Source organism: Triturus cristatus, chromosome 5_1, assembly GCF_964204655.1.
Source record: "Triturus cristatus chromosome 5_1, aTriCri1.1, whole genome shotgun sequence".
Lineage (NCBI taxonomy): Eukaryota > Metazoa > Chordata > Amphibia > Caudata > Salamandridae > Triturus > Triturus cristatus.
In genome coordinates this window covers 347,886,922-347,911,070 of record NC_140587.1, presented here as the reverse complement: position 1 = coordinate 347,911,070, position 24,149 = coordinate 347,886,922, and the positions used below count along the sequence as shown (strand labels likewise).

Below are 24,149 nucleotides of genomic sequence, written 5' to 3'. Positions count from 1 at the left end.
TAATGGCATACTTAGTTCCCTGTAAAAAGTCAATTGCAGATTTATGATTTAAGTAGGACTCTCAATCTTCACAAAAAATAACCCTATTTCTTACAGGTGCCATCTAGCATCTTGCCTGGATGTTATTGAAACTGGGTACAAGTGAAATATGTTTGCCTTTCAGTGGTGCTAAGATCATATTTTCACTTATTTATCAACACAATAATTTTTTACTGTTTTGATAAAGATGACCTGGTGAGTTGCTTTTTCATATACCATTGATGATAGTGAATTATTTTCGCACGCAGGAGAGATTGAAACATGTCTTTGATATGCACAGTGTTCTCATTGTCCTGATGAAAGCCCCCTTCTGATGCACTACTGGCACTTCGTTCTGGCATATGAAAGTGTTGGGAGAATACTTCTGTAGGGCTGGATCTAAAAACAATATGTTGGGTCAACAACATTTGTGAATCCAGTGCACAGTCAAAATTGCATTGACTTTAATGAACTTTGTGCTTCAACAGGCAATTTTACAAAAGTATTGTTTATGCATTTGTAAAAATGCTCTTCTTTTAGTAGTGCACACCAGTTGACACACTGCACAAGCACTTTTGCTGTCGCCATTGAGCACCATTTTCAATAATTTCAATATTAATGCGAACAGCCTCAACAATGAGTAGAATATTTTCATAAACTGTTATTTTTTTTTTCTTATCTCTCTTGTGAAACTATTCAATTGTTTTCTTCACATATAGAAAGTGAATCTGACAGAATCCTTTCTTGTGTGATATCATATTCATAACTTTAGCGTTTAAATCATTTTCTCAGGGCACATAATACAACAAGAGTTGCAGTGACTTCCCAGTGCAAGGTGTACCCATTGTTTTTAAGAACATGTTTTGTTTTTGTAATTCACAAAGAATTCCATTTGTGCTCTTGGAAATTTGTGATGGTTTTAGTTACCCAGGGGTGCTTAAATTCATAAGCATTTCATTGTTTTGTTTAAATCTTTTTTTATTATCATTTTTCACATTTTAAGCATACAAGAACAATGCATAGGTGTCATGAATAGTTGCTAGCAAATGCTACAATATCCAGCACTAGACTATAAAAAGACAGATGAGTTATTCAACAGGGTACTGAGAGAAGACTTGTGACAGCGTCTGTGTATAGGCAGAGCAATGAACATGTGTCTCTTGGACCATCAATATTCATTTAGTACCTCAGTACCCTGAGGAAGACCTTCTGAAAATCCTCACGGTCCCCACACGAAGGTCGAAACGCGTCGGCAACCCCCTCACTGAGGCCAAGGGTCTTCCTGTTTGGAACCACACAGATCTTGAAAGACAGGGCTGGATTTAGACAGCCAAGACACAGACATTGACATGTTCTCCCTGACCTCATCACTTTGGACCTAGGAATGATCACACTATCAAGGATATATAAACTAACAAAACACGATACTTTATAAATACAATAGGACTTTCAAAAGTAATCAGATGAAGTTTCATGTAATTCATGTAATGTATTGTCATGTTGTTATGTCATTGTATATAAAGTTCTATGTAAATTGCCTGGAACAATTCTTCAATATGTTTGTATAAAGGTTTTTTGTTACGAAAAAGAAAACTAACAAAAAGAAAAAGAAAAAAATATATTCATTTTGACAAAATGAATTTCATGTTTTGGTTTTTTAAAACCAGTGTATGTATGATGGCTCTAACTGTTGTGCACTAAACAAAATTGTGTTAAATGAAGTTCATTAATTGAAACTTACCTGCAGGTGAGATTAGATTCCTCGAGGTACTAAATGAATAGAGTATTGATGTTCCAAGAGGCACATGTTCATTGCTTTGCCTAAACCGATTCCAGCCTCTTTGGTCCTTAACCTCTTCAGTGCCCATGACGAGATAGTCTCGTCATGGAGCACGGTTGCGCTGTGCCCATGACGAGACTATCTCGTCATGAACCCCACCCACTAGTGCAACGCCCGGCACAGGAGGGGGAAAGGGCGTGGCACTGAAGGGGTTAATAGAATCACTCCCCGTTTTTTTGAACAGCGTCTGTGTATAGGGCATAGCGATGCCCAAGAGTCTCACCAGTGGACAACTTGTAGACGTTTCAGACATGGTGGATCTTAGGCCAAACTGTGGACGTAGGGTGCAACAAAATAAGGACAACTTAATCCAAGGAGGGGCAAGGGAGTCACATTAGACCTGCTGCCCTGTCTGGTATAGCAGAGTGTGTCAGCCCATCAGGGCTCAGTGACAGCGGGATTATGAAGGGGGGCCATACATCCCTGGAAGTCAGTGCTACTCTACCCCTGTACATAAGGAGGGCGAGCACTGGGTGTCAGTCCTGGATATCATCCCCGGGTTCCCCAGTGTTAGTAACTATGTCCTGTAACTTCGACACCATTGTGTCCCATTGAGACGCCAGGGGGAACTTACGGATACCAAGCAGGACTTCCCTGCGCAGAACCACTCCCTCCACCCTTGCCCAGTTAAGTAGGGATCGGCGCCATGCTAATGCGTGAGGTGCCTTAGAGGATTTCCATCGCTTGGTAAGCAAGCATTTTGCTACTATTAAACTTCGATCCAGAAAATGGGTGGTAGCCCTATGTTTTTATTCCTGCAAAATAGGTGAAGGATATGCACCTCCCATTTGGTTGGGACAGCACGAGATGTGCAAGAGGCCAGTGTGGTTGTCACATTACTCCAGTATTCTAGGACAGGGCATTGCCGCAGTATATATGGAGGATCTAACTGATGGCATTGAGGGCAGGCTGCATCCGTGTGGAGGAAGTACTTATTAATTTGAGCTGGGTTGAGATAAGCCCGGTGTAACACGAAGAATTGGATTTGTTTAAACCACTGATTACGCGGGATGCATGTCGGACTGCCCCAGACAGCAATCCACTCCCTATCTGTGAATGCCCTCCCCAGGGCACCCTCCCAGTGGAGCCTCAGATGGGTTAGGTTGGCCTCCGTGTGCTGACGAAGGGAGGACGCAAACCATCATGTCAGGTGTCTCCCGGTTCCCATCACATGATGATATTGAAATGTGTGGTGTGTAGGTGGTTCCTGTGCAAGTGGACCCCGACAACGAGGCGATAAGTGCCTGATGCAATAAAAAATGTCCCGGGCGCAATTCATAAGCATTTCAAGGGTAGAATTATAACGTGTAAGTCTGCAGAGAAGTGTTATTACATTTCAAAATAGTCTTCTTCTTTTTTCTACCATCAAATTAGGGGTATACCATCCTCATTCGCACTGTGTAAAGACATTTACACCTGCCCTTGACAGGTGTAAATGTTTAAGTGTTTACAGTATGGAGTATCGTCTAGAAATTATTAGTAAACACCAGCAACATTTATGAATTTTTGGGTCATCCACAACTTTTACAAAAGATCTATCAATAAACATCCACAAAGCCAGCCCTAGACCTAGACCACGATTAGCATAGACCATTATGGTTTGTTTCCTCTAAGCACAAATCCCATTTGAGAGAGTGAAATCCCACGTTCCTACTCTATGAATCATGTATGAGATTTGGCCCTCGAAAATGACATTTTTTGCCCACCTAAACTGTGCTTAAGTGCTCCACAATGTTTTAGAATCTGATTTGTGTTTATTTATTGTTTTTTTAACCTGTCACATTGTATCACCTCCCACCACATTTTTAGATCTTACTATTATGATAATTGTTAACAGGGTGGATTGAACAGGGCTAGAGTTAAATAAATGCAGATTATTTTGCTCCTTGTTTTGCTCCTTGTCTTGCCTTGTTGGGTCTGTTTCTTTTTTGTCCTCTGCCCTAACTTGGTGTGATGACTTTTTTTTATTTATTTTTGGGATTTGTGACTATACCAACCAGCATATTACCTTCCCATTGCTTTTCCAATCTCGAGAGCACATTCATTGCTAATTGGGTGGGTATATCTTATTGGACTAAAAAGATACAGATTATTTCCTTCAAGGCTGTCACATTTGGTTTTGTTAGAATTGGGATTTATTTTGATCTCGGGGTCATGTCACTTCTCTGGATCCTGTTCTTCAGACTTTGGAAGATTGCCTGCGTGCTTGAAACATCTCTCTGATGTCAGCTCAATGTGTTCCTGAGCCATGGGCCAAACACTTTTCGATACATGCTACTAGAAAGCATAATGTGTTGGTCACTGTATGACCTTTGAAATTTCAAAGTCAAATCTGCCCTGTACAATTCTAAAAAGGAGGTGCATATATCAGGATTGTGCCTTGAGACAAACGATAGACACAAAGCTGTGCTAAAAAAATCGCAAGTAGAAAATTCGTCCCCGAGGGCAATACTTTTCAGAATTGCAGATTGTTCTTTTTCATGTAATGAGCCATTATTCAAAAGTATGCATAAATGATTATTTCTCCTGATTGAGTTGTGGTTACAGTAATCATTGAATCATTAGCAATAATGGATCGCTATGTCATGTGTGCATATGGGATTTAGTGCAAAGTGTTTTGAAATTGCATTTAGGATGTTAGTTTTTAAGTTATCAAACAAAACCATCAACATTCCATAATTTACAAGAACATTCTACATAACAAGTATCCTACCATCTGCTGACTTCGTGAACACAATATATCAAACAAATAATAAACAAATCATCTAAAAATATGGATAATCATAATCTGAATTCTTATTTATTAGCTAGAATTTTTTTTAGCTGAATTTAAATAGAATTAATGATGGAATTAAAATGTGGAACTGTACACATGTAAACTACAAATGGGCGTCAGTGTGAGTTGCTTTTGTCTAATATGGTATTGAAAGAAAGCTGAATATGCTTTGGAACTGTATATAAAATGTGTTCTATGAGGCTACAAAAGAAATGTAATACATTTAATTTAACAAATCTGTCAATGACATTATCATTTTCACATGGAATTATTTTTTTCCCCTCAACTATTGATTAATATTTTTTCCTTCCTTACCTTAATACTGTGCCACCATTGTGAATGTATCACTGTAGAACATCGAACAAGAATGGCTATGGCCACAGTACCACTATCCTGACATATCGATGTCAATATGTTAGCCATTACCTCAATGTCCCATCTTACTCCTCACAGTCCATAATGATTTAGCAAGTCCTTCCTCCGAGACAGGCTAGTTTCCTTTTTTCCATGCTGTGTACTAAGGGCTATATTAATCCTTTTTCAATGTTTACTAAGATCAGCACACCCACAACACCCATAACCAACCGCTGTGCTTCACAATGGCCTAGTTGTCCTGTCTCTGGCAAACATACCTGTAACAAATCCATCCGTTCTGCATGGTTACCTCAGATCTTTTGCCTTTTAATGGACTGTTGCAATTGGGTTCCACCCATCCAGTACACCCTGATTTCTGTTGCTTTTTCAATGAACCGGTTTTGGTCTTTTCAGTGTGGTTGAGTTTTATTACATGTGTCTTATCCACGGTAGTGACATGGAAAATGTACTTTGCGTGTTTACCATCAGAATCAGCCTTTTAATATAAGGCTGCTGCAACTCAGCTAGTGTAAGGTGCACTTGGCTGTTACACATGAACACATGAGCACACACATATGAGGGCTGCGCATGTGAGGCTTCTTTCATGTGCAGCGCAGTAACTGCACACAGGTAATCTGGCACAGAGGGGACTCTGCAGGATAAGATTTGGCCTGGGATAGGCCTTAAAATGATAGTGTACAGTCATAGAGAAAGTCAGTGTGCTTTACTGTCTTGTCTGCAGTGACACTTTATTACACACATAGGGGCACAGGGGGTAAGCTGCCTTACAGTGCAACTTCGCTTCCCTTGGGCCTACAAAGTCTAGTGGCATATCCTAGTGGAATCTAATTTGTGCAAGAAAACCAAATATGAAAGTTCCAAGAGGATATCTGTATGCGTTATGGGTCATCCAGGATTGTCATATTTCTCTGGATCAGGTCAGGATCTGATCCCACGGCTTTTATTACCTTGTTGTGCCAATTTATTTAAATTTCTCTCCAGTAGCAAGAACAATGACCGACCTACAGAAAGAGAGCAATTAACAGTGCTTCCCTCAATTCCTGAGCAGGAAAGGGTGGGGATAAAAATCTGCATTGTTTTAATTACTTGCCACACTGCACCAAGGCTGGTGACATCTCAGGCCCACTGAACAAAGCAGGAAGCCAGGACAACTGAACCCAACACAAAAGGGGACTCCTCTTTGAACTTTTGGTGGGGAAGGCCCAGGCAGTGATGTCAGTGAGGGGCAGAGCTGAGACCCCAGAAGCAGAATCAGACCCCTATAAAGTACACCATCTTGGAGGTGAAGAGGTCTGCTAAAACAGAGCTCACCACCAGGAGTAACATGAGCCCAAGTTCTTCTGAATCAATCCAATGGGGTCAGAGTTATGGCCATTTTAAGATTGGTGACCATTGATCCCCCAGTGAATACTAAGCATGTTGGGCTCTGCCGCACTAGTTAAAGATTACTCCCGGACAGCACCTGCGGGCTGGTACAAGTGCCATAATGTATGTTTTTCGGAGGACAGAATGTGCATGGGGCTTTCTCCCCTGTGAATAGATTGATAACAGGGGCACCTATCTCCCTGGGGGCTAACGCCAACAAGTTCCCAACTCCAGGCCCCAGCACAGAAAAGACAATGGGAGAGCACAGTCACCACCTCAATGGTGGTGTGCTCACCCCTGCTCTCCGTGCCCATGTTTGCAGGATGGCAGGAGGCCTCCACAGACAAACCATCCTGCCTGCATGGAGTGACAAATGCAAAAAGAACAGATGATGGACAGAATGCTGAACAAATCAAACATTGAACCCCAGTTAAAGATCTGGGTTAATTCCATCCATATTTTGCTCACCACACCTCCCCAGTTTTGACCCAGCTTTACTACACTGCTTCCAATGAGAACATTCTGGCCCAAACTGCCAGACAAGGTCCTCCATGGACCAGAAAATAAGGATCCTGGTACCGGTTTCGGGGTATCATCCCTCATCAGCCTGGCTAGCTTCAATCCAGTGGCATAGTGAGCACAGACCCACATCTAAGCATACCCTTCCCACTTGGGGTGATAAATGCAAAAAGAGCAGGTGATGGATGGGATGCTGAACAATTCAAACATTCATCCCCAGTCACATATCTAGGTTAAATCTGTATTCTTTTTGCTCACCAGGCCACCCCAGTTTGGACCCAGTCACATGCAAATCAGTCTTGACCCTGCTCCCCATGGCAACAGCCTAGCCCGAATAGCCAGGTCAGGTCCTCCTTGGGCTGGAACACAAGCATCCTGGGACTGGTTTCGGGGTATTACCCCTCATCAGCCAGGCTATCTTGAATCTAGTGGCATGGTGAGCATGTGACATATTGTGTGGGCATACCCTTTCCACATGGGGGAACAAATGCAAAATGAACAGATGATAGGCAGAATACTGAACCGATCAAACATTCTCCATCATTTTTTTCTCACCATGCCTGGAACCGGTTTCCAGAATGATAACCATTCCCAGGATGCTTGTTTCCGGTCCAGGGAGGAAATGGCCTGGTAGTTTGGGCTGAACTGTTCCCGTGGGGAGCAGGGTCAAGGTTGATTTGCAAATGGCTGGGTCAAGCTGGGGTGGCATGGTAAGCAAAACAACAATGGATTTAACCCTGATCTGTGACTGGGGTAAATTAGCGAGAGGGCTCTTTGGCAGAGATCTTTTAAAGTAAAAAACGCTGTAATGGTGAGTGCAAGTGTCTGGAGAGGGTGAGACAGGGGATTAAAAATATTAGTGTGGTACCCAAAGGGAAAAACTTAAAAGCCAAACTGTTAATTCCCAGCAATGAGGAAACACAGTTTAGTCATGTGTGCAAGTGATGTGGGTCGGGTCAACATGTTTAACGCCCTATTGGTCCAGGAGGGATCCACCGTGTTCCATCAGGAACGAGTGATCACCTAATTTACTATTCGCTCTCTGACAAGTATACTGGTGGATAATCTATGGATACCCATAAGTTTACGTTCCCATTCCTGCATCTGGGCAGGGATAGATTTTTATTACACTATCATGCGGGCCTGATGAAACCCTGTGGATCCCTCCTAGAGAGTGGTATTAGTTTTGATGGCCAACCAACTAGCAAAATCATATGTAAATCATCAAAGTGAAACAAAGTGGTACAGGCTATGTCAGACAACCCGTGCCATAGGTCTGTGGTCAGAGTTTTGTGTCCTATCTCTCATATTGATATATTTGCCAAGAGAGATAAGTAGCTTTGTTGAGTCAACAATTTCCTTCCTCGTTAGATCTGTAGCTCCATCCAAGGGCATTTCAGAGACTAAAATACTGTCTGAGAATGCCATGGTTAGATATTTTTGCTCTGGGAGAGAATACTCTTCTCCCAGCCTTCTGCTGAAGAACTTGGTGTGCAGAGGCTTTAACTGTGGATGCCTTGTCAATGTGGTGGCTCCTTTATGTCTTCCCATCCATTGCTCTCCTCCCAAAGGTACTCCAGAAGATTCAGGGGGAGAGGGCTCAGGCAATCTAAGTAAAACCCTTCTGGCCAGGGAAAAATTGATTTTTCACTGGTATATTGGTATGTTAAATCTATTTCATAAAGAACATGTTCACCCAGAAGCTTTTTGGTGCTTAGTGATACATGATAACATGATGTAGAAATAGAAGAGGGGGTCATAACCCTGCTTTAAAAAACCAGGTTCTCAGATTCCTCCAAACAGATTCAAGATCTACTTCATGATGGAGATGATTTGAAATTGCATTCCAAAACAGTGACGCATTAACTGAAACACTGAAAACATTATATATATATATATATATATATATATATATATATATATATATATATATATATATATATATATATATATATATATATATTGCTGCAAACAAGACGTTAGAGTGGGCAGATCCTAAGGAGCAAGATGGCATGTACTTTTCAATCCGCTTCAAACTGAGGTAATGTTTCACTGAGAGCCTTAAATAGAAGGCAATGGTTTTGAATTTACCCTCTGTTTTATTGGTAATCAGTGCATTTATTTCAGTTCAGGAGTTGCATGCATGAATTTGGGCAGTTTAAATATTAAACGTGCTGCTTTGTTCTGGTAAACTTGTAATTCACAAATACATCCTAAGTAAATGGTGTTGGCATAGTACAGACTGGACAATACAGTAACCAGAGTTATCATTTTCCTGGCCTTCAAGGGTAATAAGGATGCTACTTTTCTTAGCACACTACCGATCCAATCTGAGCTTTTATGGAGAGGTACTAATGACTTCAAGTCTTTTGGCAGAAGTTGTAGGCTCTCGTGAAGTACCCACTCTCTGAAAGGCAATATAGATGACTCCATTAGTTCACTGTCTTGTTTAGGATGACTCCCCCAGTTTTGTCAGAGTTTAGTTTCAGGTGCCTTAAACTCATCCAATTCTTAATAAATTAACTTCAGGTGCTTTAAACTCATCCGATTCTTAATAAATTAACTAGATATTCTAAAATTCAATGTGTGTGCACGAAGTATTATCTAAATGGAGCAATAGTAGGTTGTCGTCGGCATACTTGTAAAGCCTTCATCCCCTTCCAGATAGGTCTTTTTAATTAGCAATAGTTTTGTGAACAAAGTTAGTAGAGGTTCTGGGTTCTTTAAAATGGCCAAAGCTATCCAATCTGGCATCAATTCTTCTATGGCTGACAGCTTGGAAATCAAGCGATTAAAGAATCTTGGATATTTAGAAGGTTTCTCCTCAAGTATTCAGGGAAGTTGCCTGACTAGTAGACATTAGGCAATTTATTTTATAAAGAGAGTCACATACATTTTCTAGTGATATTTTTAGGATATTAGATTTCCCTAGAGATGGATTCCTGAAATTATTCATTTCAACATTGAAAAGTGAGTGGACAGCCATTTAGGTATTCGGAGATCATGTTAATTCTTCATCTATGATTGGCCACTCATTTCTTGTGAATCTTCGCTAGGAAGCATTGGATGAGTTATACCCCAATCTAATCATGAGACTTGCCATTAGTTCTTTGTGGGCTTCAAGGTCCCTTTTTAAAACTTTGGAATCACAGTACCATTGTCATTTTCAACACCCAAAGTAGTATTTTTATTAGCAATAACATCAGCTACAAGCTAGGTGAGTTTTGTCTATTAGTTATAGATGAACCCTCTTCAAAATCTCCCCAGATAGAGTTACTCCAAGAACTAGTCCTGTGTTTATGCCAAATGTGAATCCAGGTCATTCTCCTGAAGTAATAGGAATGACAGAAATTGGATATTCGTAGAACACTCATGATTTGTGCTGAGAGAACAGAATCTTTTTTTAAATCCAGCTCTTTGTTGGTGATGTTTGTTTGAGGTTGTAAGGGGAAAGCATCCTCTGCTACACTACCTAGATGGATGAAGTCTGCAATTATATCTGCTCATAAGACAGTAACTCAGGGTGTACCTTTAGGTAGTCCTGGTTGATTTGCAAGAAGAGCAACATCATTGTTGGTGGTGGGAAAGGTATCAGAGATTGGTAAATCTTCTACTTGGCTTTCACATCACTCATTTGTTAATATGAAGAGGTTAGATGTAAGTAATTGGGCTACTGGTTGATGGGGTTGAAAATATTCTTAAGCAGCAACCGCAATTCTTCTCAGGGTGAAATAGCAAGCAAACTCCAAATTAACCTGTGCTCAACCCCCTGCCAGCTTGGCATAACTTAAAGGCAATGTGTAAAGTATTCAAACAATAACTACACAAATACATTCCCATACCAGGTTAGATAAATAGAGCTTGATTGAATAAATACAACAAGACCAAAACAACAACATTCCAATCAGTAGAACCAGAGATATTCAAGTTTTAAGATTTTGGTGAAGATAGCACTAAAAAGCACAAATTACAAAACTGTGGATATCTTGTCACACCGGACCGGGAGAAAGTCACAAGATCAGGCTAACCATGATGGAGGGTGGCTGGCTACAGGGACCTAGTTTGGCCCCTTGGTTGGTGAAGCATTGCATGCTCTGCAGTGAAGATTTGTTGTGCAGCTGAAGCGATGCCTCGGTTCCGTAATGGGGTGAGGCTGCAATGCGAAGGCCTGCATTGTCAATTGAGAATCCCGTCAATGGGGCTTGCAATGCAAAATCCGGCATCTATGATGCATCGTGCAGTCATGACAATGAATTGGTTCCAAAGAGCTGTGAGGCTAAGATGCAGAGTTCGTCGTCGAGGCTGCCATCGATGAGGGATGCAAGGGCCTGCGCTGTGGGTGCTTCATGCAGTCAGGGAAATGTGGTGGTTTTGAAGAGTTGCAATGCAATGCGAGTCTTTGCAATGGGTCTAAACCATGCAGCAGCAGCAATGCATCAGTTCTGCTTGGGTTGTGCCACGCAGCAGAGGAAATGCTTCAGTTCTGCTGGCTCCTGGCAGAGCACCTTAAGCTTGGAGTGGCACTACTTGACAGGTAGAGTTACAGATGGCAAAGTCCAAATGCAGATGCAAGGTTGTTGGTAGCCTGTTATGTTACTGAGGCTTCAAATCAGGAGGCCATTGAGCTAGCCCTTGGAGTTACTCTGGGCTCTGGGTTCAAGAGATGCAGATCCAGTCCTTCTCATCCAGGCAAGAGGGCAGCAGGTCTGCACCAAAAGGCAGCAGTTTCTTCAGAGCAGCAGTCCAGCAGAGTGGTAGTCCTTGTAGTAGCATGGCAGTCCATCTTCCAAAGATGTAATAAAGTGGTGGTGTCTGAGGTCCAGTATTTATACCCATTTGTGCCTTTGAAGTGGAGAAAAAACTTCTAGAGGCTACTCTTTGAAGTCCCCAGGCATCCTACCTTTCCTGTAAAGGCTACAGACTAACTACAGGGTGTATGTTGCCATTTGTGTGGAGGCATAAAACAGCTTATTCAGGTGCAAGTGGGGCTGTGCCCAGCTCCTCATAACCATCCTGCCAGTAATTGCGCACCCAGGAACACCTAAGCTCCCTTATTGTGTGGCTGTCTAGGAGGAATACACTAAGCCCAACTGTCAGCTACAACCAATTGTGAAATGAAACAGGCTACATGCACCAAATTGTGATTCTGGAGACACCAAACATGAACTGTTTGTGTCTTTCCATTTGGAAATTACACGTATAAAAGTTAACAAGGCAACTCCAATGTTATATTATGAGAGAGATAGGTATGCCGTAGTGAAAAATAAATGTAAGAGTTTATCATTATCAGGGTTTGTAAAACTTACATTTTCATGTCCAAATTTTAAATACATTGCACCTTGCCCCCTGAGCTGTCTAGGTCCTACCCTAGGGGTTACATATATATTAAAAAGGAAGGTTTGGACCTAACAAAGGGTTTATTTTTCCACATCAAGATTGGAATTTAAAATACACACACACGCTCTGCAGTGGCAGGCCAGAGACATGTTTAAGTGCTGTATGGCCACTAGTAGAATTTAATCTACAAGCCCTGGGCAGATGTAGTGCCCCTTTACTAGGGACTTATAAGCAAATTAAATGTCAGTTTGGTATATGCCAATCTAACATCTTTTAAGGAGCACTGGTTAGCAATGGTAAAGTGCACAGATTCCTAAAGTCAACAAGAACGGATTCAGCAAACATAGGAGGAGTGAAGGCAAATGGTTTGGGCGTGACCCTGCAGAGATGGCCAGGTCCGACATTGGACATAATCCTGAATCCTTCAAAGGGTCTAGTAGAAGGTGAACTTTCTTGTGCATCTGCATATCATTTTACATTTTTATTTTCTTTCAATAACATTCTTGTGAGCATAGAAAAGGATGGTCATATTTATGGATACCAGCATGGTAGTAAGGACTGGCATATCCTTAGTCAGATAGTCCTGTGATAAGGAAGACTGAATGGGGATGTAGTGACCTGATTACTTTCTGGTAATTTTCACTAGTCGTAGTCCAAGTTACCCTCATCACAGTCCAGAATCCCTCCTCTCCACCCTTCAAGCTGTTATTTATAATGTTTTATGAAGCTTTGAAAAGTAGGACATGCTCATTCGGTTTGGACTGTAAACAGGCTAGAAGTAATGAAGATTATCAGCGATTGATTAGTTCATTACTTTTTATTCTGTAGAACCATCTCAATAGCCACAGAACCCCCAACAAACACCCTAAAGAATCTTGTGAGATCCAAACATGTACATTAGTGTTTTAATTGTATTCCCCTGGGTTTGCCTAGCTGGTATTGTTGTACTAAAATGACCACAAACTGAATTAGTAGTTTTCATTTCAGCGCAGAAATCCAGCTATGAAAAGTTTGAAAGTAAATTGACACCAGGGAGCTCTCCCAACATCATTTCAGAAGGCTTCCAGCCTGTGTACCATACTTGGCAGAACACTTTCATTCACTCCTCAAGTGAACGCATTCCACCACATGCAACTTCTGTAGAGCATTCTTCCCTCCTTGCTTCTCCTGCAGTCAGTTGCCCTAGTCCTTTTGATACTTACCAACAAAACTCCCTCTGATGACACTAAAAAAGCAATGATCAAACACAATTTTGCTTTGCTCACATTTGATCCATGACATTTCAACTATACCACACCTACTTTGTGGAAACGACAATGGCTTCCTTCAAAGAAGGTTCAACAATCAAGACCCAATGCATGGTCACTGTTTTCTTGATGGTTGAAACACATACTTACCTTTTAGCCCTAACAGCTAACAAGCACGTACTTTCCACCTGTTTGAACTTCTGACCATTTCCTCTGATGGGCTTACAAGCTTCAGAGCCTATTTTCTACCTGTAAAGAGAACCACCATCTGGAATATAATTCCTCACCACTCTGATGCAATTTAAATTCTGTGTGGTGCCGAAGAAGCCAATACATATACATTTTCTATTCAACCTGTGATTTTAATTCTATGAACTATGCAGAGACTAGAGGGACCACACTTGTCCCCTAACACAGCCTGCGTTCACCTGCACAGATTGTCAATCATCCGACAGAGCCTCGAGACCCTCACAGGTGAAGCAGCTGCGCTCCACAAATCCTGATTGACTGATTGAATCAACCAGCCCCTGCAATTTTCTTAATGTATTACTTATTATTAACATTTAATCATAGGCAGGGCCATGGACATTCTAATTTCGGTACAAGAAAGATATTCGGTGCTGCCCTGGTGTGCTGGAGTGCACAATGCGGACAGGAGGCATGTTAGTTATGCTTGCACTGCCGCTTCCCCTGCATGAGCCTGTGTCAGATCAGAGGTACAGCAGAGCCGGACACTGGGATATCCCGGCTGCATCCATCTGTGCATGTTCCTGGCTCTGACCTGACCACACGTAGGGGCATATTATCAAGAAACAGCGTTAAAATTATCGCCGCTTTGGCGGCAGAAAACTGCAGCTAAAGCGGCAATAATGGGCTTGATAATATGTTGCAGAGAATTCCCAAAGAAGCCCATGTTCTAGTGTCAACATGGGCTTTTATTGGAATTCTCACGGGCATATTATCAAGCCCATTATCGCCACTTTAGCGGCGGTTTTGTGCCGCTAAAGCGGTGATAATTTTAACGCCGTGCTTGATAATATGCCCCCTAGTTCTTTATATATATGTAAGAAGAACGTTTAATGGTATTTTATAATAATCAGTACAAAATTGGTAGGAATGAGGCCCTCTGTAGCAAACATTGAATTTAGCAATCATTTGTCAATCTGTTCCTGTATTTGTTGCTTGCAATGTCATTCTATGTCTGAGTAAAAGTCATTTTATTTCTATAAACGGTTGAAGCATCAAAATCACACATTTTGGAATGCATTTAAATAAATGGTTGGCGTAGTTGAATGAAGCAATTACAATTGATTTAATAAAAGCAGTTGAAATCTGCAGCTAGCCAAACTCCCAGAGAGTTCCAGCACAACAGCAAAGGCTGAATTCTTTAATTACCACCACAAACAGGAATTGAAAGACAGCCTGAAGAAAAGCCCGGGCACTGGTGCATTTTTGTTAATTCTGAAACGGTGTTGCATTTATTTACTAACATTTTAATTTACTTGACTTCATAATAGAATTCACTTCTTAAGTACAGAGTTGGCAAGATGCACTGAGCACTGCTGCACACACATTCGTTTCAGTGGATGTCCCATCTGCTGCAATAAAAACTAGAGCAGATTATGTGCTATTCTTATTTCTCAAAAATACATTTTCCATGTGTTATCCAGCATGGCAGCTGTCAGCATGCAGCAGATAATGTCGTTACCTCTGCACATGGGGACGGGAAAGTCCCAAGCCGCTGTGGTCGCCGTGTTTGCTATGCAGGTGAGCTGCGGGTGCCCGTCCAGGATGTATCCTGTAACGCAGCTGTACCGGATTTTATCTCCAACATCAAACCGTGTGCCGGCGAGGACGCCTTTTGGTGGAACGCCAGGATTCCCACAGGAACTGCTCTGTAACTCTGCACAAAAATGAGAAAAGACAATGCATGCATTATTTAAAAAGCTGTTGACCAAAATGTGAGTTTGCTAAACGCATGCTTTGTTTTTTTCTAACTTGCTAAATGCTTATGCAACCTGTATCCAAGAATGAAATGACGCTTACTGTACTGAATATTATTTGATGCACTGCAATGTCAAGAATATATTTGTGTTATATAAAAATCGGGCACTTATTGCGTTTTCTGTTATTGAAGGTGCGTTTTCTTTCATTTTTAAAGTTCCTGGTTCCAAGGCATTCTTTTGCTTGTGACAGCAGAGGCTTTTGACAATTTTGACCAATGGATAATTTAGGCATTGAAGGGAAGTGAGTTGACATTTGGTGAAAAGTAGAAAACATGGTCTACTAATGTAGCAAAGAGGACTATTTGCTGGTGAGGCGGCACGTTGAATGGGCAGCCATATAACAATAAACCTTATTTACATAGGCTCTAAACTTGATTGCAAAAATATCACAGCTGTATAGCATGGAAATCTATCAAAAATATATTGCCTTAGCTTTGAGAGCTAAAGAGTGGAATTTGTGGCAAGCACATTGAAGGACAGTGAGATTTTTTTTTGTGTGTGGTCACCCGAATTTTATTGGTGATTTTTATTGCACGTTTTTAGAATCTGCACGCTAGGGTGCTGCTGTCCGGGACACAGTAAACGTGCTCTGTCCCCTAAAACATGTTACAATTGGCTAGTCTCTGATTGGCATTGTTAAATATCCTGTAAGGCAATATTATATCATATAAAAGCTGCATGGAAAGCTAAGTGTCACCTGTGGACTGCAGTACTTATTGTGTCATCCGTGTGAGAAGGAAAATATGGCTCCAGGTCTAGCAAAGTAGCTTGACTCAGTCATCTCAGTCATGCTTGTGCCTACCACAGAATGCACAGAAACACGTGGCTTGGAGGCCAGCTGATCATGGAAACTGCCAGAGTTGCAAGCCAGAGGTGCAAACCACCACCCTCCCCTTGGTGTAAGATGTTGGGGTGGCTGTGGAAGAAGGTCCACGGAGAGCATTAGAAACCGGGTGGGGCAACCTGCAGGGGTAGTAGCGGCCACATTTGGGAGTGCCCCAGGGAGGAACAGCCAAAACCATGTTGGCCAGCTTTGGGGAGCCGAGGCAAGGTCAGACATGTGGCAGGGCGGTGTTGGGACCTCTTGGAGTCCAGGCTCTGGGTTTACGAGGGAAGTTTAGGACTCATTTCTACTTCTGAAGCAATAAGTCTGCAAGATAACCTTTTTATTCTTTAATTTTTATCTTTGTGGAAATGGGCTACATATTTGTGGCAGCCTGGACTTTCTCTCTAACATATATTTGCCACCACCATAATGTCTTTGAGCAAAACAGGCAGAGCCACTGTAGTGAAAAGAGAAAAGAGAAAGGAAAAGTAGAGCCCAGAAAACCTACCATGTACAGTAAGCCTTACAAGCGGCAGCCCAGACCTTACAACTTCGGTAATTACTCGATCTGGCACCATAATGGCACCCAAACCAGATGGAGCAGAGGTCTCTGAGGCATCGCTCTTGGTAAACACTATTAAAAGATTGTGGGGAAACACTTCAGGAGCAAACTGTCAAGAAAGGAAAATGTACCCTCTCCTGCTACTTCCCCTGTCCCCTAAGATACTTCATTGTCTCACTTGGATACGACAGTGCTTCAAGAGTTCCAAGTCTCATTTGAGATGGGGGTGTATTATCTAGAGCCCAGACTATCATCCTCACCATGACTTATATCGGAGGAGGTCGGGGAAGGCGACTCACAGGTAAGCAAGTCCACAGCCATACGATGGGCTCAAGAGAATCAGGATACAGAAGGCTCAATAATATTGTCAAAAGTCCTTAATGCCACCATTCCCAGCCATGGGAGTGAACCAGGAGGGTACCCGCTAAGTCTGGCAAATATACTTCTCCATGATCTCCCCTATAACTTGGCCACTGACTTGGATAGTGGATCAAGTTCTTCTTCATCCATGATGGACATTAGGGTTTTAATGCAGAAAACTTTGCAGGGCATCTTTGAAGCTGTAGTTTTAAAAACAGATGCTATGAAATCTCTTAAGCTCTATTTGCAGTCCATTGCTACAATATTGTAGCTGAGCAGGAGGGAACTGCTCATTTCCCCAAACAAACCCCTGGCTGGGCTACAGGCAATCTTCAGTGGCAGAAAACATGTGCCATCATAGATTTCTCTTACACTAGTGCACTCTGGGATAATTTGTAGTAGGCAACGGATGTACTGTAAATGTGGGTAGGCTTGCTCCTGAAAACGTTTTCCCTATTGGTTGGGGATTGTCCAGGAGTGACCCCACTGATTGTCTGCTGAACTGAATGAAAATGGACCTCATCACCAACAGCCTCAGCACACTTTATGGACCTGCAGAAAAACAGAACAAAGGCCTCACCTACTGTTTGAGAGCTGTGAGAAGACCTGCAGATCTGGATTTGCACCTACTTGTGACTAGGATTTACAATTGTACTTCAAGGGTCAGTGAACGCATATCCTGTGTAGCTGTAGCACCACAATAAGCTCCAAGAGGCATTTTTCCTGAAGTACCCAGCTGACCAGTATCAACTTGAACTGGACAGGACCCCGGTGACGGCCTTTGTTGGAGTGAGTCCTGGTAAAAATCTGTTGTCCCTGAGATCTAGGGAGCTCTAAAAATAACCAAGAAGATGTGCTCCACAAACTCTGAAAAGATGGAACATTTTTGGACTTTCAAGACTTGCTGAGTGTCAGCTGGACCTCGCGGCAAAGGTGTGGGAATTTGACGCTACTTAGTTGGATAATGCTTCTGGCTTGTCCCATTGGAAGCCTTTTAGTCCCAAAAAAATTACTCAGGACAAAGGTAGAAATCTCGAATTGATGAAAGAATGAAAAGTGTCTGCTGACGAAAGAACTTTGTTGCCATTGAAATTTCAATTTCTCTTGCTCAGAGCTTTACACAAGAAAACCAACAGGACCTCTTCCAGTAGCTATCAAACTTAGCGTGAACTTCGGTAGATATGGTCTACAGCTTTTCTCTGCTGCAGTATTTTGGCTTTCATTTGACAAACTAAGTAAGGTGGTAAAATATTTGACAGGGTTAAACCTGCTTATTGCACCCAACTCATGCTCCACCATGGTCAGCATGAAATCATGCCTATATCCCACCGATTAAAAATGTTAAACCACAAGCAGGGACTACTGATTGGAGCTTTACTTTTTCTTGGTGCTCTTTACTTTAAATATTTAAAAAATCTCTGGCTCCCCATATTTGATTTTTGTCATTTCGGTGTCATGTTGAATTGTACTCTATTTTACTCTATTGTTCTAAATTTGAGCGGGATCTTTATTGTATTTTTCATTTTGTGTCTGTTTTGGATCTTCAAAATTCTTTACATATTTTCTTTCATTTAAGCCTGTCTTCCCTGTGTGTAGCTCAGGTTTAAACTATTGAAATCTTTGTTTGGACTTAACTGGTTAGTGACATGTTTATTTGTGGAGAATCACTATCCACTCCATTTAATAATTTTGTTTCTTAGAAAACCTCATGATATTATGAAAGCTGCTGTATAACATCAACATTGTATTTGTAATTTAAGCCGAATAAAGGGTTTAAATATCTACAGCAAAAGAATGTGTTACCCCCACACTTCATAACTTACTGGAAATTCATACTACATGATGAATTCAAATGCATCCAAATACTGAAACCAGCATCTCATTTTATACTGTGGTTTAAAGAACCAGTTTACATAATTAAAGAACCACTGTTAAGTGCTTGTATTTCTGTTGTTTTTATTATTAGCAGATTTATTTGTCATTTCCACCAGTTAACATTACAATCATAGATTCCATTATTAATTAGTTGGCTATCCGGATATCATGCATACTAAGTGATACACCATAGGTTAGTGTTAGCATTTCTATACACTCAGAATATTACATTATTCTAACTTATTAATAATATAAAAAACATTAAAAACAACAATGCCATTAGATGTATGGATTAGAATTGATTACATCAAGAGAAAAGTTAGTGATAGTGAAGAAGAAGAATCTTTTTAGCAAGGCAGCACAGATCCCTGTAATGGACATGCTCTGCTTTAAAAAAATGTTTTTTAATTTGGAAATGCGAATGCAGACTCAGAGGTCTGCTGTCCCTTGCAGGCTTTCACACCTGCATATGCATCGTCACAGTGTGTAGCAACTAGGCCTGGACAAAATTTAAATTACTCCAGCATAATTGGCTTTATTTTGGTAATTTTCCATAATAAATGTTATGTAAAATTAAAGAAGAAACACCATTATGCCACTCTGCGTAATTTTATGGAGAAATTTTACTGCGAGATGTAACGTAAAAAATTTTAAGCGCAAGCTGTTTGGTTAATTTTTACCACAAAAATACATATCCAAACTTGCGCAGCAGTGTCTTGGTATGAGCAACTGGAAATCAACTCAAAATTACATTTGCGAGTTGAATGTGTACCTCAACAGTCCGTTGAGGATATTTTTTTGAGTGCGAGATGCATTTTGCAAAATAATGTGTAATTTTGCGCATTTTGTGTAAATAGGCTACAACAAATTATGCATGTTTTGCACACTCCTAATAGTAACCATACTAATTAATATTTGGCAGATAATTTTGTGACCCTTTCAAATGTGTAGTTTGCAATATGCTCTGTTATTATTACAGGCTGCATCACAAATTTGCATTCCCATGACTATTGACTACATCAGAGATGGCTGCTATGAGGCAACAACATTTTTATGTGCTAACGGCTTGCTCCGACGATATGACCTTATTCAGGTTCCACCAACTGGTGCCCTCGGGGTCAGGGTAGATGAGGGTAAACGATAAGAATATGCAATAAAGTATTTTTTCTGAACCTATTGGATTGATGAACATTATTTGCAACTTCCATATGCTCTGAATACTTTGACTGTATAAAAACAGATCTCAAACACAACTTCTTCCATTTTGTTGCAATTCAAAATCTTGAATAGCAAGACAATTCACAGATGTGATTTTCTAAACAAAGTGATTTTGAACCAACAGCACATCAGAGTGATTAATGTCTGTTGCTTTCTTGGAATGAGCAGGAAAAATAGGTTTACTGTGTCTTTATTATTTTGGACTGCTTTGCAACAATAGTTATTTACGTGCAGGCCCATGCAGTCATTGAGGGGTGCACGAGGGTAGCCGAAAATGTTCATGAAAACCCTGAAAATATACACCATGATGATCTCCCCACACCTTATTGGTATAGTGCCGGCCTATGATGTGGTGCTGGGCTCTGCACCAGGGTAGCCAGACTTGATGTAGAATGGTTAAAGTAGACTTCTACAGTAAGGGGAAAGTGGATTTCTTTGAATTTGTATTACTCACTACCAAAGCAGTTAGGCTGAGAGCTGCCAACTTTGGACCTGGGAATCCAGGTTCAAGTATCTACGTTGGCTCAACATCCTACCATTTTTGGCAAATCACTCCATCTCCCTGTGCTGAAATAAATAAATACATAAAGCACTCCAGTACCTTTCCGTTGAGTTCGTGCTACATAGAAAAACTGTACACAAAAAAATATTTCACTGTGACCTTGTGTAATGTAAGGATAAGTTACTTACCTGTAATCATATTTGTCTTCCAGAGGAATCCTCATCAAAATCATAAGCATAGAATATTCCCACCCATGTACAGGGACCTGAAGTGCATCTAAAATATATATGTTCATATATATATATATCTATATGTATATGTATATACATAGTCTAAGCAAGAGCGTACAGAGTACCATGAAGGACATATTTAGATATATCTATGCAGCCCTATAAGGACAGGCATCACCTCATCTTAACAATCCATATCAAGATGGATAGTTTCCTGCATTAAGTTCTCCTACCAGTTGGCCAACAAACATCTTCCTGCCAGGCCCAAAGCCCACTCCACAAGAGGCACTATAGCTCTACTTTGAAATGCTCCCATCTCCAAAATCTGCAAGGCAGCCACTTGGAAATCGGTACATACGTTTACAAGGCACTACTGTTTAGATTCTGACCCTAGAGCAGACACCCAAGTAGGTCAGGCCTGATTGAGGAATTTGTTTCAATGCTAAGTACAGCTGTTTCGTATTTCTCTTCATTTGTCCTCGGAGCTATTTTATGCTTATGACTATCGATGAGGATCCCCTGGAAGAATAAGTTACTAGTTCTCTTCCAGGGCAATCCTCATCAAAGTCATAAGCAACCCACCCGAACGAATCATCACGCAGCTGTTCATTTCTATATTTTCTGTTCTTTATGTCAATGTAAAAAAGATCTGGTCTGTCACTCCTGATGCATGATGGGATATAGGAGGTCATGTTTGCCTTAAACGTTACAACAAACAAATGATGGACGGAATGCTGACAATGCAGACATTCTCCCCCAGTCAAGAGATCTGGGTTAAATCCATCGTTCTTTTGTCCACTACGCCACCCCAGTTTAGACATGGCCATATGCAAATCAGTCTTGACCCTGTGCCTCATGGGAACAGTCCAGCCCGAACTGCCAAGCCATGTCTTCCCTGGACCGGAATCAAGCATCCTAGGACCGGTTTCTGGCTATCAGCCGTCATCAGCCAGGATAGCTTGACTCCAGTGGCGTAGTGAGCACGGGTCCCACGTCTGGGAATACCCATCCCACTTAGGGCGAAAAGCGTTACAACAAACAAATGATGGACGGAATGCTGACAATGCAGACATTCTCCCTAGCCAGAAACCGGTCCTAGGATGCTTGATTCCGGTCCAGGGAAGACATGGCTTGGCAGTTCGGGCTGGACTGTTCCCATGAGGCACAGGGTCAAGACTGATTTGCATATGGCCATGTCTAAACTGGGGTGGTGTAGTGGGCAAAAGAACGATGGATTTAACCCAGATCTCTTGACTGGGGGAGAATGTATGCATTGTCAGCATTCCGTCCATCATTTGTTTGTTGTAACGCTTTTCGCCCTAAGTGGGATGGGTATTCCCAGACGTGGGACCCGTGCTCACTACGCCACTGGAGTCAAGCTATCCTGGCTGATGACGGCTGATAGCCAGAAACCGGTCCTAGGATGCTTGATTCCGGTCCAGGGAAGACATGGCTTGGCAGTTCGGGCTGGACTGTTCCCATGAGGCACAGGGTCAAGACTGATTTGCATATGGCCATGTCTAAACTGGGGTGGTGTAGTGGGCAAAAGAACGATGGATTTAACCCAGATCTCTTGACTGGGGGAGAATGTATGCATTGTCAGCATTCCGTCCATCATTTGTTTGTTGTAACATGTTTGCCTTAAAGGCACGGTGCCAGTTTTGACATATTATATATTTTTAATGCAGCCTATTGTCTAACAATGCTTTTGTTTTCTCTTACAGTTTTTCTCTTGAATAAAAGCTGTATTTTCAAACCTGATGCTGTATCTTTATATTTTTCTGACATCAGAAATGCTATTGTCTTACATATATATGTTTTATTAAAGAAAAATGCAATATACATGAGGCATTTATTAGCCCTCAGCAGAGACTGCATAGACATATCTAAATTTATATATATATATATATATATATATATATATATATATATATATATATATATATATATATATATATATATATATATATATTATCTACTGGCGGTTGCCAGTAGATAGTTATAGTTAGGACCGTGTTTCCATAGGAAATCTGAAAATTCTATTTTGAATAACTTTGGCGCCGTTTGACGAATCTTCGCAAATTTTTCAAAACTAATGGGGCGCTCCGCTCCGCTCCTACCCTGAAAGTCTCGGGGTGATTCGTCAAGCGGGGGCCGAGAAAAAGGGGGGGTCCCAAAACACATTTTCCCCATGCATTTTTCCATAGGGACTTTAGTCGCAGCTACAGCCCGAACGGCTGAACAGACTTACGTGAAATTTGGCAGAGAGGTAGCCATAAGGTCCCTTTGGTGCCTTTTGCAGGTTTGGTGTAAATCTGTTTAGTATTTTCTGAGAAAATAGCATTTAAATCAATATATATATCTGTACGCGCGCTCGGTGCGCGCTGGGTGCGCGCACTCGGCAGTCCGCGAGCGCACTTCTGATTGGTTGTTACATCTTAGTAAACATTCGAATCGGTCGAAACCAGGAAGTGTCGGCCGCCATTTTGTCTCTCGCATTGAGAGGGGGGTGAAACAGAAAGGAGAAAAACATGTAAAGGGGGCAGGCTGGACAGTTCCAGACCCCCTAGCAGGGGTCAACAGGTCCCATGCGGTCCCCCAAGAGTAATTAAAACATTTTAATTTTTTTCGTAAAATCGCCGAGTGCGCGTAGGGTGCGCGCACTATTGAAATTAAAAAAATATCTACTAGGTTCGCGCAGTGTGGGCGCACCCCAAAAAAAACCCAAAAATAAATTGAAATATCATTCACCCCGTGTAGCGCAGTTTGCGTGCATGGCAAATGTAATCCAACAAATTAATGCCAAAACCCTTAAAAATAATGTGCATCATGTATACTCCGTGTGCGGACGGTGCGCACGGTGGTGCGGACGGTGGCCTATAACGCGTAAGGTGGGCGCGCGGTGCGCGTAGCGCACCGCGTGCCCACCGCGCGTGCACGGTGCGCAAAGTGCACCGTGCGCGCAAAGTGCACCGTGCCTGCACGGCACTAACTACGTGAAGTGGGCGTGCGGTGCGCGAAGCGCACCGCGTGCCCACCGTGCGTGCACGACACGAACGGCATAAAGTAACTTAGCATTTAAAAAACCGTACA

At 41.6% G+C, this 24,149-nt stretch overlaps 1 protein-coding gene across 1 annotated transcript in view; it reads right to left on the bottom strand.

Moving 5' to 3' along the window:
• The window catches only part of CSMD3 (CUB and Sushi multiple domains 3), a 2,836,509-nt gene that overhangs the window by 2,184,411 nt on the left and 627,949 nt on the right, over positions 1-24,149 (bottom strand). Inside the window, exon 4 of the mRNA XM_085605076.1 lies at positions 15,186-15,380. Coding sequence (XP_085461202.1) covers positions 15,186-15,380 — 195 coding nt within the window. The remainder of the gene's footprint in view (positions 1-15,185; positions 15,381-24,149) is intronic.